The 19,976-nt window shown below is 45.9% G+C and overlaps 1 protein-coding gene across 1 annotated transcript; it reads right to left on the reverse strand.

Moving 5' to 3' along the window:
* Positions 1-11,615: 11,615 nt before the first annotated feature.
* Positions 11,616-19,404, reverse strand: LOC146423457 (methylated-DNA--protein-cysteine methyltransferase-like; the record flags this gene model as incomplete). Its single annotated transcript, XM_085044754.1, has 2 exons — positions 11,616-12,777; positions 19,235-19,404. Coding segments are annotated over 2 exons (302 nt in total), but the record flags the coding sequence as incomplete, so codon positions are not given.
* Positions 19,405-19,976: the final 572 nt, after the last annotated feature.

Genomic DNA, 19,976 nt, shown 5'->3' on the forward strand with positions numbered 1-19,976 from the left:
AAAACTAAATAAACCCAACAGAGCTCTGTGAACGAGGATTCACTTCTCTTCCATCTCTGGAAATGTCCCAGGCCAGGCTGGACATTGGAGCAGCCTGGGACAGTGAAGGTGTCCCTGCCATGGCAGGGGGTGGCACTGGATGATCCTTAACATCTCTAACCAACCAAACCATTCTGGGATTTGATGAACTGGGAAGCAAAATCAAAGCACAACCTTTGAGTAGTGTGACATTTCAGGATCCCAGATTTCCAAATAGCTGACCCTGAGTGTGCTGGGTATACATCATTTTGCAGAGCATCAGAGGCACAATATTTCTATGAAAAATTTAATTTGAAAATGATGGAATAATCTTAATTTAGCAGGATGTCTTCCCTTGTTTGGTGCACGGTGTGGAGTCAACAGCAATGTATTTGGTTTATTGATTTCTGTTGTCAGGCAGGGAGGGTTGTGACTCACAGACACTCAGCACACTCTGGATTTTGTCTGCTTCTGGAGGCTCTTCTGCAAAATATTACTAGAGCTGTTCCTTGTCCAAGGAGGTGGTGATCCCCTATGAAAACTTGGCATTAATTATTCTTCTGACTGTGACAAAAATAATGAAGCTTATTTTTTATTAATGAAATGTAGATCAACATGAGTTTATAATTATATTTTCCTTAATAACTGGACTGTGTGTTTGCTAGTTATCATGTTACAAACATGAGTTTTGAGGGAAGATGCCCAGGCTGAGATCCAGATGTGGATGGATTTTGGGCTCGGGGATGTTCAGAACTGTGACTGAGGCTTCTGCCACTGCTGGCTGGAATTCCCAAGGTCTGCAACATCCTTATGTCCTGCAGGGCAGAACGAGGGGAGCAGAGCCTGATCCCAACCATGTTCTGACCTCTCCCAGCCCTGTGGGGTCACAGCAGCTGGATGTGATCTGGGATCCTCTTCTGAACAGTGGCATACAGAGAACCCACCTCAAATTTTGCTGCACTGCTCATTAGTGGCAGTGGTTTGGTGAAAATTAGGAATACCTCAGGCACAGACAGGCAATCCAGTGCCAAATTCCAGGCAGAGTTCAACAAACCAATGAGGTTTTACGGCGATGCAATGAAAAAGTAAAGTTGGGAAAAACCAGCTTTCAGCCTGTGTGTGGCAAACACCTCAAATCACAAAATCTGCTGGCTTACTTTATGAACAGAAAAGGCTTCCTGCTTAAAAGGTTAGACAGAAATTTAAAAGGCAACTTGCAATGAAAGCCAAGTTGAGAAAAAGAGAAAAAGAATCCAAGAGGCATCCCTGAGGAGAGGAGAGAGCACAGCAACGTGGCCATCAGCTACTCATGTGTCAAGAACAGATGATCTGCCCATCATAATTAAAGAGAGAGACTTGAAAAAAAACCCTCGAGGAAGCAGGAGGTGCCAGGAAAACTTCAGTGGAGCTGGAGCTGTTGGCTCAGAGGAGGAAACGAGGAGCTGAGGAGCAGAGCTCCCAGCAGGGACAGCACCCTTAGCTGACACTGCTGCCCAGGCTCTGCCTCGCCCTGTGATTAATGGCACAGACACACAAAGCCCCGGCTGAGAGCAGAGCCATCCTCCTAATGCATGTCACAAACTTCATAATTCCACTTGGAACGAGACAACAGCAAGTTAAATTCCTGGATCACTGTCACCGTGTCACTTACAGAAGGAGTTGCACCGGGGAGCAGTTGGCTACCGGAGTAATTTGAATGGAAATGTCAGTTTTCACAACCTGTGATTTGAGGTGAGTGCCCTGCTATTATACAGCAGCTCTGGCAGGCTGAGTGCTCACTGCCACCTCCCCTCACATCCCAGCTTCCTCCTGCCACCCACTGCCGCCAAAAAATCCACATTTCCTCCTCTGCAGCCCCTGCGATCCCAGCAAAGAACAGCTCCCGTGGATGGACATTCCCTGTGTCTTCCCCTGTCCTGGCCTGATTTGAATCCTGATTTTTTATTCTGGCAAAGGTCTGTGCTTCAAAACCTCCCCAAAAGAGTGAGCTGTTTCGGAACAAATTGATTAATTGAGCCTCACACTGACCTCCGGGTTTTGTCTGAGTAAGGACTTCTGAATATGGTCAATATGTCTTACTGCTAAATACTTGCAGGAGTTGCTACAATGAGGTTGTGCACATCTTACACACCTCTGTGACATGTTCAGTCAATTCTGGCACTGTAAGGGGAAATAAATACTGTGCAGAAGTACCTGCTCTTCAGTACCACCTTTATGTATGCTATATATACATTTATTAAGATGTTGTGTTTGAAAAGCCCCACATCCACTGCATAAGTTGGGCACTGCTCTGCTTCAACTGATTCAGGAGGAGATGGAGTTAAATCAGCATAGCTGGCAAGGAGGAGCTCTCAAGAGTTTAATTTCAATCACTTAACCATCAGTTTATAAGGATTTATAAAGATCCAAACACAGTATCCCCACAACTGTACTAAACTGCAGCCTCTGTGAAACCACCATCCCATCCCTCCCCACCCTCCCAGGGAACAATTCCTTCCCCAAATCCCATCTCTCCCTGCCCTCTGGCAGTGAGAAGCCATTCCCTGTGTCCTGTCACTCCAGGCCCTCTAAGCTGTCTCTCCAATTGCAGAGCTGACCTAAAACCAACAGAAAATAAAAGCAGCAAACACTGGCTCTGAGAAATGCAGCTCACAGAAAGGAAAACGGGAGGTGAGAGCTGAAGGGATCTCTGGCCCTTTTCCAGCTATCCTGCAGGATAAGCAGCTCTCAGTCTGCACAGCCAAGAGCTGCTCAGGCAGATCCCACACAGGTAACTTAGTCCTACACGTGCAATTTTTAAAAAAGGAGAAATAATTGACCTGAGAAATCTCTTGGATGAAGTCCCTGAACTCTGGGAGCTCTGCTTGGCTGAATGCTGATACTGGGAAGCAGCAATGGGGTGAGTTCTTCCGTGGTTTTCTCCTCCTTGGACAAGCAGGATGCTCTATTGTACAAAAAATAAGGCCTGCTGCTCAAAAGCAGAGATATGACAGCAGGATATTTGGGCTTTGCCATCCTCCATAGGCAGGAGACAATAAAGAAACTATTTTGCTGTTTATACATTGCCCATGGTGCCACTGACGTTGGGGTATCTGCAGGCAAAGTGAAGCCCAATTACCACTATTATTTTTCCTTTGAAAAGAGTGGTTTCCTGAGTCAGTAAATCCAGCAGTTTTTTTTTATTCTTTCATGCCAAACACAAATACATCGGGAGAAAACCACGTCTACAAAACGCGCAGCGGAAGAAACGGAAAACAAGCCAAATTTAGATTTTTGCCTGCAGGACAATTGACAAACCACGACGCTTTCCTGGCTTCAAAACAGCTCCTTAGATCACAGGTGGTTGGATTTTACAGGGTAAAAAGCAAAGCTGTCTCTTTTCAGTGCCTCCTCCACTGCCATCCCTGCTCCTCCACAGCCTCACAGCTTTTATGTGATCCTGGGCAGGGGAGCCTGGATCCTGTTGCAACACTCTGTTGGACTATAAACCAATGATATTTGCTTTACCTGTGCACTATCTTCCATGCAACAAAACAACATTTACATCTGGGATCAATTTGCTTGAAATTAAAGTGCAGCTGCTATATCTCTTCTGCATCAAAAGTGTGGTGTTAAGGCTATAACATACAGACAGTTACACATTACTCGGCATTGTAATATTTAGATTTGTGTCATTTTCCATCTGAGGTAAAAAGCATCTTTAAATAAATGAGTGATCTTAGACTACATATTTTATGGGCTGTGTACTCGGCGAGATATATCCACATTTGCAATGTGCATGTTCTGAGCTCCAATTGCCAACTACGTGTTTAGGTCTTGAATTTTAATGCTTAAACAAAACCGTGGCGTCGGAGTAATTGGGGCTGAGCGCTCAGAAAAGTTCTGCTGGGCTTGTGCAGGAGGGCTGGAGGAGTTTTGTGGGTGTTCTCAGGTAAAAGGCAAATGCAGATATGCTTCCCCCTTCTTAAAAGGCTTTGGGGTGACCTAATTGCAGCCTTACGATAGCTAAAGGGAGCTACAAGAAAGATGGAGAGAGATGATTTCCAAGAGTCTGGAGTGCCAGGACAAGGGAATGGCTTCCCACTGAGAGTAGGTTTAGATTAGAGACCTTGAACTATAGGGTTAGATGGGATATTGGGAAGGAATTGTTCCCTGGGAGGGTGAAGAGGGGTTGGGATGGAATTCCCAGAGAAGCTGTGGTGCCCCTGGATCCCTGGCAGTGTCCAAGACCAGGTTGGACACTGGGGCTTGGAGCAAACTGGGACAGTGGAAGGTGTCCCTGCCATGGCTGGGGTGGCACTGGATGGACTTTGAGGTCCCTTCCAACCCAAACAATTCCACGATTCTGTAATTCTCTGAACTACAACACACCATTTTCTGATGTTGGGGTGCACTGTGGCTCTGAAGTTTCCAGCCAGTTTTTCCCAACACTGCTCCCTCTCAGCCCTGTATTTTAATTCCTCCCCACATCACCACATTCAAGCCTGATATTCTCATATTGTTTTCCTGCCATGGGCAAGGAACAATTCAAAAGCCCTAAAAATACTGTTCAGGATAAAAGCTGCTGGGCAGAGAGCAGGGCAGTTTAGTGAAATCAAGCTCAATGGTTATGTAGGTCATTTCAAACACAGAATATTCTACCTGAAAGCACAGTGTATTGGTTAAAACAAAAAATGGAAGTGCAGCATTTCCAAGATATCAGTTCCTCCCAGCAGCTGCAATATTTTGTGTTTCAGTGGAGATGAATCAGATTTTTTTTTGGTAGCAGTCAGAGAGAGGTTGCAGCCTCTGCTGGGCACTGCTCAGCCCTGGCAGATGAGAGGCTGTAGGATCTCTACATCTTCTGCTCCAGCTTTGGCAAAAAAGGACTTTTCCAGAGCAATCCCGCAGTGGTTGACATGACATAAAGCTGTGAAAGACAGGATGCTGCTCCTCCAAAAGAATCAGATTATGTACCTGGACTTTATCCGCTGCCTGGAGAAGAGAGACAACCAATTAGTCCAACACAGCTTCTTTGCCATACCCAGGCTGGAAAACAGATTGAAGGGGTCAAAAACATTCAGAAGGCTCCACATGATCTGACATTTGCCTTGTCACAATCTTCCTGACAACCAGAAGGTTGGAGACAGTTTGCTGGTCATCGGCAGCGGCAGAATGGGAAGACTGATTGCCGAGCCGGGGATGAGGAGCTGCTCAATTAGCAGCCTGCTCCTTCTCAAAGCAGCCACTCTTCAGCAGCTCAGGGTGGGTTTAGGCTGCTCATTGCAGAGGATAAACAGGCTGTAAACAGCTGTGGGAGTGAACAAACATGTCTGGAGTTTCCACCCTCCTGACGTTGTTGTGCGGCGACAGAGGTGATCTCCAAGCCAAGCAACAGTCGGAGGTTCAAACCTCATTCCAGCCCCATCCTCTTTTGCACTTGATTGTATTTGCACAATAATCTGCTGCAAAATGCAGTTTAGAGGCTGAATAATTACTTCCATGGACAATAAACCCATTTCAATTTTTGCTTTTACTTTCCAGGTTGATTTTGGCCTCATTCAAATATAACTTTTTGCAGAATTAATTCTTTGTAGGGAAAGTTTCTCAGCCTGTGACATGAGAATTGACACTCACCTCATGTCTATGTAGATGATATAGACATGGATTTATCTATCATCTATCTATCTATCTATCTATCTATCTATCTATCTCCCTCTATTTTACAGATTTTTGTCTATTTTATGGATTTTATCTATAGATAAAAATCAGGATAGTTTTCTATTTTCCCACTATTCTGTGATGTCTTTCCATCCCTCCTGCCACCCATCTGTCATGGCCACTGGGAAGGTCTGGGCTTCATTCTCCTCACTTTTTATTACAGAAAGTAAAAAGGACAATAGTCCCCACCACACCTGGTCTTCTCCCTCCAAATGAACTTATATAGTATATATTATTATATTCCCATATATTATATGCTATAGATTTTAACGTTTATTTATGTGAAGAAGGCTATGTTTCAGAAAGCCTTCCTGAAGCCATAAAGCTGCAGAGAGGCTGTGTTAAGGCCAACCTTCTGCAGGTTCTAGATAAAACAAAAGGCATTTTCTGTGTCCTCTGCCCTGTGGCAGCACGAGGTGCCTTTGCTGGTGTCCCTCAGCTGCCGAGGGCCAGGCTGGGACATGATCTCTGCTGTGTCCCTGCAAATTACAGCGCTGGCCTGTGGGGTCACCTCCTGCTGCTCCTCAGGCTCGTCCTCATTCCAGGACTGGGGGCACTGGGAGCCAAAGGGGACAGGGCACAGGAGCTGCCTTCCAGCCACCCCAGCTGATTACTGAGGCATCATCCATATTCCAGCTGGACAACACCAAGTTTGTTATCACGTTGTCGAGGCTCCGTCTGTAAATGACGCTTTGGTGCAGCAGCTCACGCTGCAATGTTCCATTAATTCCTGCAAACCCCTGGACCTCTGGAGGGCTCTGCCTACACAACTCCAGGCCACCTGAACTTTGGGTGAGGTGCTGACCTGGATGCCTCAGGGGAAAATTTTCCTCAAGTAAAAATTAAAATGGTTCTGTGATCAAATCTTGCTCATGAGCATTTTGTTCAGACAAGACAAAGGGATTTTTTTGCTGGGCACTATGAAGAAATTATTTCCTCCTTCAAGTTGTTTTTGTCATGTAACTACTGAAAAGCTGCTGTGTGCCCACTGCAACCCCCAAATTCAACCTGCACTTACCATGCTGATTGATGGTAGTTTCAAAAGCACATAAAATGGGTCTGATTCATGAAAGCAGAAATAAGGACCACTTTTGAGGCTTATGCTTCTGAAAATCATGGGCCACAATCAACACTGAATCTCCTAGAAAGGCTCAGCCATGAGAGCAGTGGTAGAACCACAGGAATATGGAATGGTTTGGGTTGGGAAGGAGCCTTAAGGCACGTCCAGTGCCACCCCTGCCATGGCAGGAACACCTTCCACTGTCCCAGGCTGCTCCAAGCCCCCATGTCCAACCTGGCTTGGACACTGCCACAGCTTCTGTGGGCAATAAAAAACCTATTTTCCAAAATATCCCAGGATGCACCAATGGAAATACTGTGGGTTTTCCTTCTGCTCACCAGAGTTTTAAAGATTTGAGTCCAATCTGGATCCAAACCCACGTGGGATTCCCACTCCCAGTGTCCTGTCGTGGTGCTCCAGCCTTGGATCTGAGCAGGGCTGGGAGGGGCTGAGCAGAGCCCAATTCCAGATCGACTGAAATGCCCTACTTTGAAGTGAGAGACAAGATTCCGTGTGGAATTAGGTCATCCCGGCGCTCATCGGAAATGAAAATTACATCATTGCGCGGCAGCTTGTCCTCAGATAAAAGGGTTGCAGCTGTTTTCCTCATCAGCTCCCAGCAGCTCTGCGCTCGGGGTCATGCTGAGGGTTATTTTAATTAAACACAACCTCTCCCAGCCAGTCTGACCTCGGCTGGTGCCCAGGTTGGGTTGAGCCAACCCAACCTCTCACCTTCCTCCTTGTTCCTCCCACGCCATCTCAGCGAGCACGAGCTCCTCTTTTATCTCCCCTGCTGCAATCTGCAGCAAGAATTTCAGCAAAAGAAAAGCAATTCCACCTCAAATAACACACCCAGCGCTGGACCAGCTGGATGGGCTGCCCTGGCACCTCACAGCATCCACAGGCAGCATGCCAGGATGGACCAGCACCCTCTTTTCTGTGGGTTAGATGCTCATTGATCAAGGAAAGGAGTCCAGAAAGAGTCCCCCAGTCTCCCATCTCCTCCAGGAAAACTCGCAGCAACAAATAAAAAGCCCTGTTTAAAATAACTAAATAAGGCACTTAAAGAGGTTTTAAAAATTGATAACTCCACGCACGAGATCGATATTAATTACTGCCCAGGTGGAATTTTTTTTTTTTTTTTTTTTGTCCTCTGGCTTTTTTCAGCTCAAAACCTCACCTACCCAAGCCAGCCATTAATGAGAAACGTTAAGGGTTTGTTAACAACGTCCTTTCATCAGCCCGAGGTGCTGCCAGCATCCCTCTCCCGTCAATTTGCACCTCGTGGTGCAGCTCCTGCATCCCGGCCGTGGCTGATGGAGCCCAGACCTCTGGCTCCGGCCAGGCTGGACACCTCCTCCGGCCCCTGGCTCCAAATTCCCTCCCACAGGATGGGGCTGGTGTGGATCAGGCTCGGGAGCTTCACTCTCTCCCCGTCACGGCATCACCCTGGGTCGGGAAGGAGCAAAACGTGGTCGGGAAGGAGCAAAACGTGGTCGGGAAGGAGCAAAACGTGATGGTTTCTCTCCTTCAGCCTCCACCCTGCAGTGATGGGGTCAAGGGTGCTCCTCCTTCATCCCCCCGGAGTAATAATTTGGGGAGGAAAAGGGGTTTGGAAGAGTGGGAAAAGGAAATGGAGGATTCGTGGGTCGGTGAAAATGATGCGTGACAAAAAGAGGGATGGGAAAAGACTTGGAAAGCCAAGAGTTGAGGGCAGGGAGGGATGGAAGGTTTTGGTAGGACAGAGCTTGTGGGGAAAGAAGATAGAAGAGAGATAGAAAAAGAGAAAAAAAAGAGAGAAAAGAAAAAAGAAAAAAATAGGAGAAAGAAAAGAGAAAGGAAAGAGAAAAAAGAGGAGAAAAATAGGAGAAAAATAGGAGAAAGGAAAGAGAAAAAAGAGGAGAAAAAAGAGGAGAAAAAAAGGAGAAAAAAGAAGAAAAAAGAGAAAGGAAAGAGAAAAAAAGGAGGGAAAAAGAGAAAGAAAAGGAAAAAAAAAAGGAGACAAAATAGAAAAGAGGGAAAAGTAGAACAATAAAGGAGAAAGGAATAAAGGAGAAAACATGAGAAGTGTGAGGAATGTCCTGTTCCCAGCACAGATTCCCTGTTTGTTGCTCACACCCCACACACATGATCTGAAACCCACCCTGCCTTTGACAAGCTGCGTTTGCACATCAGCACAGCCCAAATCTCCTCTCTAATGGCCAGCGAGGGCTGTCAGGAATATTGTCCATTGTTTTTCGAGGCGGTGCAGTGGTGGGGAGCAGAGGGCACAGCCCCTCACACGGCACCCTTTGAACCACATTTCTGCTCCATTTCGCCGAGAATGTAAAAGCAATCACAATTAAATATGTAAACGCAATGCTTTGAGGATTTTTGCATTCCTGTCAGATTCTTATTGGGAAATTATTCTTGGAATAGTTGCTAAATCTTATAGGATTCCCCCTGGAATACTGTGCTTTAAGTTTTTAAGGGGTTTTCTAAGGCTTTGCTAATTTTTGCATTTTCTTTAAGGAAGCAGGTTTGCAACACCACTTTTCCCAATAAATAACCATGTTAATATCAAATGTCTTAGAGCTGGATGCAACACAATATTTATAGATAATATACATTTAGAATGGTGGGAAAAATGATTGAAAGTACCAATCTGTGATTTTTCTAGAAGAAATAAAAATCATAGAAGCATAGAATGGTTTGGGGGTGAAAGGGATCTTAAAGATCCAAATAGTAATGGTGATGATAATAAAAATAATAATCGTTGTTAACAGAAACAACAGTTTAAAATCATCACTCCTTGTCCATAACTTAATATAATTGGGAAAGTGATGTGTCCTACCAACAACATCAATTCCACTGATATAGAAAACATCCAGTACCAGTTAAAAAAAGTTCCTGATGCTTGAGAACTGCTTCAAAAAATTAAATGGAAACTTTTAAGGGCCAGATCTTTCTCACCCCAAACAGATGACTAATTCCTCTAATTCCAAAGACCAGGAAATTTGGGCACAACATATCTAAAAACGTCCCCACCACGCCAATGAATTGGTTTTCTGTTTAAGATGCCTCCAGTCTGAGCTCATTACGCCGCAAACTCGGCGTGTATGGAAGTGATCTGTAACAATCCTGAAGCCTGGGGCCCTTTTCCATTTGGGATTGATACATGGGATGGAATCTGCATTTTTCATCCCGGCGTCAAACAGTACAGCCAGTGTGGCTGCAGCTCTGCTGCAAATCGGATGCAGGAAATACAAGAGGGTCCTTCAAAAATATTCCCTTTTGCCTTGGACTGGCTGCAGAGTCCTGTTTGCGTGGGGAAAAAAAAAGGACCTGCTGCAAAATTCAGTTTCTTCCCTGGTCGAGGGCATCTATTTCATTCTAAATGTAATTCCGCCAAAACAAATATTATTTTTGAATCTTTCATTATCGCTGGCCCTGGGAAGGGCTGGAGCAGCGTGTTGGTGTGGGATGCTGCAGGCCAGGATGTGCCATTTGCGTGGCCAGGCTGGATGGGGGCACTGACAGGGCAGGGGAACCCAATTCCCAGGCAAAAAGCACAATTCTGCTGCCTGCCAGTGGGGAGGGCTTGCTTTGTCACATACAGACAGTGTGGGGTGTTTTCACCAGCTCAGCGTGTCCATACACTGCCCCCACCCCAAACAGGGCATGGGGACCCCTGGGGGCCTGTGGGAGCACAGAGTGACCCAAACCCAATCCAGACCCCAACCCCTGCACTTCCTTGGCATTGCATCATTTTATTTTATTAGTACTTTATTTTATACACAATAGATGATACATTTATATAAAATTTATATATCTATGTAATTTGTCTTTTATATATACATGTATGTATGTATTTTTGTATACATGTATATATGAACACACAAAATTTTTTAAAAAATATTTTTACGCCAAACGCATATTTGGGTGTTCAGGGTTATTTCTGCTCAAAGCCCCCCCAGTCCCCCCAGACCCCAAACCTGGGGAGACCCGGCGGGGAGAGCCCAGATCTGCGCCGCGCGCCCTCTGTCGGGCAGCGCGCCAACTGCACCGCCCGGCCCTGTCCCTGTCCCTGTCCCTGTCCCTGTTCCTGTCCCTGTCCCTGTCCCTGTCCCTGTATTTGCCTCTCTCCCTGTCCCCATCCCCATCCTTGTCCCTGTCTTTGTCCATCCCTGACTATCCCTGTCTCTGCCCACCTCCACGCAGCCCTCTCGATCTCTGACTGTCCCTGTCCCTGTCCACCCCTTCTCGTCCCTGTCCTATTCCTGTCTAGCCTGGCCCTGTCCATCTCTGCCCATCCCTGTCCTGTCCACCCATGCCTGTTCCTCTCCATCCCTCCCTGTCCCTGTCTGTCCATCCCCGCCTGTCCCTGCCTGCCCTGAATCTCTGACCCAGAACAGGATTTTACTCCCAAACTTGTGTATTTCCCTGGAAAAGGCGTTACTCATCCCAAACCTAGCCATCACCATCCCCATCCCCACAAAAACTAAGTCACATCCCTGAAAAAGCCCAAATAGCTGAAAAAAAAACCCACCGAGGGATGCAAATATGGGAAAGGTTAAAGTTGATGTTTGCTGCTGCCTGCTTTTGGTGGCAGCATGTATTAGAGATATAAAAAAAATAATAAAATACACCCAAACTGTACATATTATAAGGCCATATTTTTATCTCGGGGTTCTGGTGACATGTACAAACCACTTGAGCTTTGCTTCTGTGGTTTATATCGCCACGAGAAACCCTTGATAAAAATACAGCTTTATATTGTACAGTGGGGTATAGTTTATTTTCCCCATACATCACACCCTGTGTTTTATTTATAAACAGACCCAAAGACACTTGCACATGCAAAGCAGTTTTTTTATTGAAGTAATTCCGAGGTATCAATAATCCTGGATTAACTAACGCATCGCCACACAATAATTTTTGGGGGGTAGCAATGGCCTTTCTAAAGAGACATCCATGAAAATATGATAAAACACATAAAAAAATCAGTATTTCCATGTTACAATTTATGATTCCCATACTGGAAATTTCAGCTTCTGGTGGCTCGTACTCACAGAGAACCCTGCTAAAACCACCTCAAAATTTAGCTTTAATGTCTCTTGAATCCTTCCTACGGAGAGGCTATGGGAAATAAAGCTTTGGATAACAGAGAAACGCGGAAATCTGAAGGAAAACTCAAATGATAAAGGAATGTGCAGCTGATAAGGAAGCAACTACAGTGAGCTTTTCAATATTTTGTCTAATTTGGCTAATCAAACTGTTCATCCAAAATACACAATTTGTCAGCAACATCTCTTCCTCTGCTTTACTAAATAAAAATATTCCCATTTCCCAGTCCGAAAAGAAAAGGCAGAAGCAAGGAATTCAATAGCTGCCTGCTTGTGCATAGATTTCGCTGTGTTTCTTTAACTCCTGTTTAGGTAAAACACCTTTTTGTGCTCTGAATTGGGGAGGGGGAGCTGGGCAGGGCTGGCAGGGCTGAGCCTGCCAGGCTGGGCTGCCCCACTGCCAGCCAGACACCTCCTCAGGGAAACCTCCACCTCACATTCGCCACGTCCCTCCCACTCCCTTATCCCTGCTTTAATGGACATTAAAAATAGAACAAAACAGGACTGGAGATGGGAACAAAATCCATGCACAACAGGCCCGGATCGCTGTAGTCATTCTGCTGTAAAATGTAAAAACAAGAAAGGGCAGCCGAGCTGCCTCCCCCAGGACACAGCCCGCTTTTTTAATATAGTGGTGCCACCACACATTTCACTTTGGATGTTGCATTATATTTGTGTGTCACTCAAATATTTACCATTTTGCTGGGTGCTCTGAGAGAGGCTAGGCCCGGCAGCCATGGCTGCGCCGGTGGGGTTTGAGGCTCAGCGCGCCAGCTTCTCCTTCTGCAGCTTCTCATGGGACAGCAGCCACTCCTTCAGCAGCTGTCCCCCGCCGTAGTTGCCAGTGTCCCCGCTGCTGCGGATCACCCTGTGGCACGGGATGATGATGGGGATCTGTCAAACACAGAAATCCCAGAGAGAAAAGGGTGAGGCTGAGGCAGCGTGAGGGGAAGCGTGAGGGGAAGCGTGAGGGGAAGCGTGAGGGGAAGCGTGAGGGGAAGCGTGAGGGGAAGCGTGAGGGGAAGGTGATGGAAATGGCGGGATGAGGCTTCAGTGCCCTGCTGGGGGATCTGCTACAGGCTGGGCTCCATGGGCTTGGGCTTTTCCAGCCCCAATGGTGCTGTGATTCCATGAATCTGTAAATCCCCCCATAAAACCCAGGAGCTGTGTGGCACTGGGCTTGCAGGGACATGGAGCAGTCACATCAGGGCCATGCTGCTGGCAGAGCAGAAACAGCCCATCACCACCCCTGGAGAACAGCCCAGCTCTTAGGGAAAAACAGGCATGGACAGAAATTTTAATACATAAAAATGATGTAAAGTTTTTAAAGGATAAACCTGGGATATGAAACGCCATATATAAAATCCCCCCTGCAGCAGCAGGTTCTCCTGCCCTGCACCAGCCCCACCACAGCCGAGCCCTCAGTGCCCAGGGTGAGGGATGAAGGCTCACAGCCCCAGTTAGATGGAATATTGGGAAGGAATTGCTCCTGTGAGGGTGGGGAGGGATGGGATGGAATTCCTAGAGCAGCTGTGGTGCCCCTGGATCCCTGGCAGTGTCCAAGGCCAGGTGGGATACTGGGGCTTGGAGCAGCCTGGGACAGTGGAAGGTGTCCCTGCCATGGCTGGGGTGGCACTGGATGATCCTTAACATCCCTTCTAACCAAACCACACTGGGATTCCATGATCATCCCAGGATTAGAGGATTTCTGGGAAGAAGCAGACCCCTGAGAAGAGGTCCCAGTGCCTTGGCTCCCTGTCAGATGCTGCTCTCAGTGCAGCACCTCCACTTGCACCACGCAGAAATTCTCTGGAAGACCAAGGCACTATTTATTATTTAACAGCAACTCAATCCAAAATGGGTTGTGAATTTTTAAAACCTCCAACAGGAGAAGTTTCATTCCGACCTAACCAATTTTAAGAACTCTTTTTCCCCTTCTCTGCCTTCTACCGCCTATCATTTATAACCACACGACACACTCTGCAAAATCAATGCCAGAAGTTACATAATGGACTGATAATGCAGAGAAGAACATAAACGTGGTTTTTTTTTTATTTTTTATTACAGGTGATTATCATAGCTGAAGTACACACCATAAAAACTGCAATACATCATCTCTAATCACGGGTGTGTTTTGGTAACTGCATAGTAATGGCATTGCAACGGTGGAGCTGGGACAACAATAACTCACCCAAAAGGGCAGTTCTCACAAATTTGGATATTTCAAGCCAAAAAGTACAATTTATTTCTGTGTAGACACACAGACAAATTACACACTTTACTCTGACTTATTTTAATCCCATTTAATCATTACAGTTCAAGCACTGTGGTATATTTAAGCCTGGGATACACAAACCCCAAAGTAGCTGAACAGCCACTGGCCAGACCATAACTTGAGAGGAATTTTTTTTTTTTTGGGGTGTTCTTTCAGTTTTTCTAACTAATTTCAATGCCTGAAATTTAAAATCTCAATCTCAGCCCACATTAAATGGGAATACAGGTACTTATTGTTAATCATGGTTTAAATAAAAAAATGCTTTCAGTATCTGCTTTATTTGGAGGTGGTGATGCCACAAGTGAATTATGCATCTGTGACAACTCCAGTGAATACCAATAATAGCTTCACTCCATGCCAGGCCATCCCACATTGGTTTATGACTTCTTCAAAGACATTGGGGTTTTTTGCAAGTGTTTTTCTGGTTTGGGGTTTCTCTGCCTTTACACTCCCCACAGTTACTGCAGGAGGCTTGGCTTGAGTGACAAAGCCATAATAATCCACTGTAAAACATCTCCGAGGTTCATTTGCAATTCTTTAAAAATACACACAGTAAAGCAGCAGATTTTGGTGGCAAGGTTATAAATCTTGGTGGAGAAGAAAAAAAGGACTTTATTTTAGTGTGGGTTCTTGGATGATCCCTGGGTGGACTCATGGGACAGGGAAATGGGGCTGAGCTGCTCACCACCGAGCAAAACATGAGGTATGAAATAAATGCCACTTTTCCTATGCCCAAAATAAAGAATTCCATGCTGAGACTGTCCCACCACAAACACCCATCCGTCACCCTCTGTAGCTTTGGATGTACAAGTGGTACAAAGACCATACCAGCACCATAATTTAAAAATATTGAATATTGCTTCAGTTTGGCTTAATTGTGGTGACAACGTTCAGCCTACTAAAATAATTAAACCTGCTAAAATTTATTAGGGCCCTAAGGACATTTTAGAGGGAGAACTACCCTAGTCTGGAGCTTTAATGCCTCAGCCACATTTAATGTAATTTTTATCAATAACCAAGCAGCTCATAATATTATAGCGCCGCTGAAATCTTCATGCTGTGAAATCTAATTCCTCTACTCCACGAATCCATCACACACACAGACCCTACCTCAAAAGCTATAAAACTTCCAAACCCACAGATTTGTCTCCAACAAAAAAATAACATGAAGGAGCCCTCGGATCGATGCCAGAGTCCCTCTGATTCGGGCGCCAGCTGAATATTTTCTCCAACTTCGCTTTTGTTCTTCTGGGTAGAGGCCCACAAGGGAAAGAGCTTGTTTTCACTCGCAGCCTCATCAATACCTAAATCCTGGTGAACAAGTGACACTGAGAAGCTGTAATCAATAGCTCCCTGTGCGTTTTTTCTTCTGGTCAAATGGTTCAGCACTACTGACAGCCCTGACACTCGGAACATGATGCTAAATCTTTATCAACAGCCATCTGGGTGAGTGGCAGAACAAGGCTGGGGTGGTCATTAACGCTCGTGGCAATCTGTGAATAAACCAACTCCTCCAGAATGCGTTTGTTTAGGAAAAAAAAGGTGGGGGAAAAGCTCCGTGCACGCTGGATTGATTGTTCTGAACTGCATTTGGCAAATTCCTGCTCTGGTTGTTCCCACTGCCCAGTTGGAGGTGAGTGATCTGTCCCATGGCATGGCTGAAGGGCTGGAGAGATCCTGGAACCTCATGGATCAGCCAGGCCACGATGGAAACAGCTGAGGTATCATGTTGGAACACACTCAGCAAAAAAGAGTCTTGTGGTTTGCTCATGTCACAGAATCCCAGACTGGCTTGGGCTGCAAGGGATCTTAAAGATCATCCAGTTCCACTCCCTGTTTTTCCTCCCCCTCTTCCCCAGCAGAAACAAATCCTGTGATGTGACCCAACGTGGGACCCAGGTTATCATGAGTCACCAAAGGAAGCAAAGGCATTAGGAATGAAAATATCAGGGAAAGGTTCTTCCCCAACGGGTGCTGGCACTGCCCAGGCTCCCAAGGGAATGGGCACAGCCTGAGGCTGTCAGAGCTCCAGAAGTGTTTGGACAGCACTGCCAGGGATGTCCAGGGTGGGATTTTGGGGTGTCTGTGCTGGGCTGGGGTTGGACTGGATGATCCTATGGGTCCTTCCAGCTCAGAATATTCCATGATTCTGTGAATGAGCACACAAGGAGTTTTACGTGTTCTCAGCATTTCAGATCCACAATTCACAATCTTCTCATAAAGGCACGATTGCTCCTCCAGTGTTCAAAACATTTTGGTTGAATATCTGTGATTTAGCTCAGTATTGTATCCTTGATTCAGGATGGATTGACATAATATCCTCAATTTAGGACAGACTGATATCAGCACCAGGCTGTGCCCTTGACTGGGGTGAGCCTAAGGCATGGCCCAGTTGGAGAGGACACAAACCCAGGGTAGGCATCTCTGTCTGCTGTGAACAGACCGCTGAAGATGTCTTATTTAAGGCACAGAACACTCATTTAGGATGGCCTTGGACTAATCAGCCCAACATTCTCCATTTCCCATGAGCCTCTGTGATTTCTTTTTGATCCTCCTCTACCAGTCTAATGAGATTTTTAATTGAACTTTATGGGTTCCCTTTGAGGACCACAGACCTTGCAATCAGTGTGAACCACAGCAAACTCTGGGGAAGTCTCTCCTGCAAAAGGTGAGCCATTCCCACCCTGTCCTGGGCACAAATTGAGGCAGCTGCTGCTGGCACCTCTTCCACCTTCTCATAATGCTGAAGGTCATCCCATGAATTATGTGAAGCATCCCAGCTGCAAGGGGAAACCTGTGGAATGCACACTACCCAAATTAAAGACCAAGCCTTGATTTGTAGGAGGAAGAAATGTGCTGGTATTTGGTGGAGAAAGGTGAGATTTGTCATTTTATCCAAGTGTCTGAGGGACAAGGCAGTGCCTGGCTCAGAGTTATTTCAAATGATCCTTTTTCCTGGTATGATCACCCTCATTAAATCAGATTAATCACAAATCAATCTACCACTACCCCAGGTCACTCCAAGTCCCATCCAAGAACCCTTGAGCACTTCCAGGGATGAGTCTGGGGTTTGGACTGAGGGTTTAGACCTTGGGTGGTTGTTGAGGAATCTCTGACCTCCTGTGCTGTTTTCATCTCAGTCCTCTCAGTATTTTCTTTAATAAGATTTGTATGAGGCTGCGATGTGGAGCTGCAAATTGGGTCAGAAAATCTGTTTTCGCAAGAGTTGATGGCTTTATATATAGAGATAACAAAGGTGAGGGGGTTTTGCAGTGCCACATTTTATCTTTATATTTCCCCTCATGCATAAAATCCGTGTGTATTACGCACAGTCAGCCTGCACACGATGGCTCACAGGTGAAGGACCATGGAGACATTTCTGTGGGAAATATGAAGAGCAGTGAACACTTGCTCACACTGAAGTGCAGAAGGACGATGTGTGTGTGTTTGCATGTGGAATATGGATGGAATTTCAGATTACCTCCAGGAGATGAGCAGTGGCAAAACTGTGGTTTGCGATGGACAGGACTCTCATTACAGTACTGATTTTTTTTTTTTTTTTAATCATCAGCTTTCTATGATGAAATATTGAGGTGGTATTATATTAATACAGCTCCTTTTCCCTACAGCTATACATTATTATCTATAACCATAGCTTAAAAATTTTCTACTGGGGACAGAAACCACTGCAGCCACGGTATGGGCTGGGAAAAGGCAATAATAACTAGGACCCCATTTAAAAAAATTGCAGTAGCTTTGCTGTATATTTTCAGAACTATTTTCATCCTTCCTCACAGGGGAAAAAGCAGGAATTTTCACACCACAACCTGCTGTTACCGCTACTTTGGATGCTGCTGCTCCACTGCAGCCTGAGGGCAAAGCTGGGTACATTTCTAGGCGACAGCAATTACATCTCCTTTTGCACAACACTGGATTGTTATTCTTTGAGAACTGTTTCCTGTAGGTTTGCATTGGATTGCCTTATCTTAATGTACACCAGATTATATTGGAAAGCATTCCATCACATTAAAATAGTTTGTATTGTCAAGTGCAATGCAGGGTATTGACAAAACACTGCTTTATGCTGCTTATAGGAACTGGTTGATAGGGAAATGTGATGGGTGCTGGAAATATGGGGGTGGGCTTAAAGCTTAACCCCACAAGGAATTGGGTGGGTCTGCCTGGCTGGGTGCTACCTGTGGGCAACTGGGGAATGAGATGGGCTGCAAGGTCCCTTCCAGCTCAGATTGCTCTGTGATTCTGAGGGTTTAGGGAATTGAATTGCTCCTCAAGCAGTGCAGGTACAGAGCCCACCTGAGCCCCCAAACCCTCCAACCCAGGATGGGGCTGATCCCAGCCCAGACACACAGGGTACACCACCTCCTGATGGCCAACACAGCAGCTTCAGACACCAACCCCTGTGCCTCAGGTGCACAGATACACCTGGAAAGCCAAACCCAGACTGAGAAAAGGGCAAACAGACCGAGATCAAGTAGTATAACAAAATGTTTGCCTAAAATCCACAAGCCTAACCTAGAGTGCTGCCCCCTCCAGCTGGTTCAAATTCAGGCAACTCACCTAAGAATCCCAGACTGACTGGGATTGGGAAGGACCTTTAAGCCCATCTTGTTCCAACCCCCTGCCATGGGCAAGGACACCTTCCAGCAGCCCAGGCTGCTCCTGGCCTTGTCTGAAGAATCATCTTTATGCCAGAGTGGATGGACTGCTCTTAACAAAACCAAAACTACTCATAACCTGCCAAGTAAGGTCCACATGGAAGATAAAAGACTTCCCTGATCTAGAAATATCTAAAGAAGTTTGAGAACAACAAACTCTGCAGACGCTGGTGAGTAACAGAAGTGTTTCTCTTCCCCACCCAACACCATAAATGGTAGGGCATAAATCACACTGAACTGGGCTGTGCATTACTGCTGATTAAAAATACTTACTGACCTTACTCCTCGTGGCAGACCAGTTTCCAGAGCAGATAAATTTAATCTAATGACATTTAGCCCGCAAAGCTCTCTAAATCCAGCATCTCCCACCAGCTCTGGCTGGGAGTTGCCGTGGACTCACCGGGTTGCTCCTCATGGCTGATCCCACGGCTCTGGCTGCCCGGCTGTTGCCAGCAAGATCTGCCAGCTGCTTGTAGGAAACAGCTTCCCCAAACTTCACATCGTTCAGCAGCGTCCACAGCACCTGCCTGGTGAAGGAATCTGCAAGGCAGAGGAGCGAGCACTGTTTAACTGGAGGATGAAACAGTCAAAAAAGCCAAGCAAAGAGAGGCTCAATAGCAGTTTTCTAATTTGAATTGGAACAGCCCCATGCACTGTCCTGTTATTGTGTCCTATATGACTACATTTAAATACGTGATTATTAGAGAGAGCGCTTGGAGTAACCAATCACTATAAAAAAGGGACTCAAGGCTTTGATTTTCCTGTATTTTTAATTTGCTTCGAGTACAATTATCCTGTTAACTCATACAATGTGCTTTTTTTTCCCATTAAATTGGCAGAGTATAAATTAGCACCGAGTCAAATTAAAAGGGAAGGAATAAGTGGCTGCACCTCTCTGACAAAGGCCTGGCATCTCCAGCTAATTTCCAACTTCAGCTGGGCCACACGGCGGGGAAGCCCTAGAGCCAGCGAGCTCCGAATTATCCTGGCTGACTGCATTTTATAGGGGAGACCCCCAAGCTACTGCTCAGCACTGCTCACACTGCCAAAGGAAGGGCTGGCTGTGACCTTGAATGTACTGCATATCCTTAATGATACAGGGGAGAAAAAAATATAATGTATTGGCCCATTATTTTAATTCT

Source organism: Lichenostomus cassidix, unplaced genomic scaffold, assembly GCF_008360975.1.
Source record: "Lichenostomus cassidix isolate B80296 unplaced genomic scaffold, HeHo_3.0 HiC_scaffold_525, whole genome shotgun sequence".
NCBI classification, from domain to species: domain Eukaryota; kingdom Metazoa; phylum Chordata; class Aves; order Passeriformes; family Meliphagidae; genus Lichenostomus; species Lichenostomus cassidix.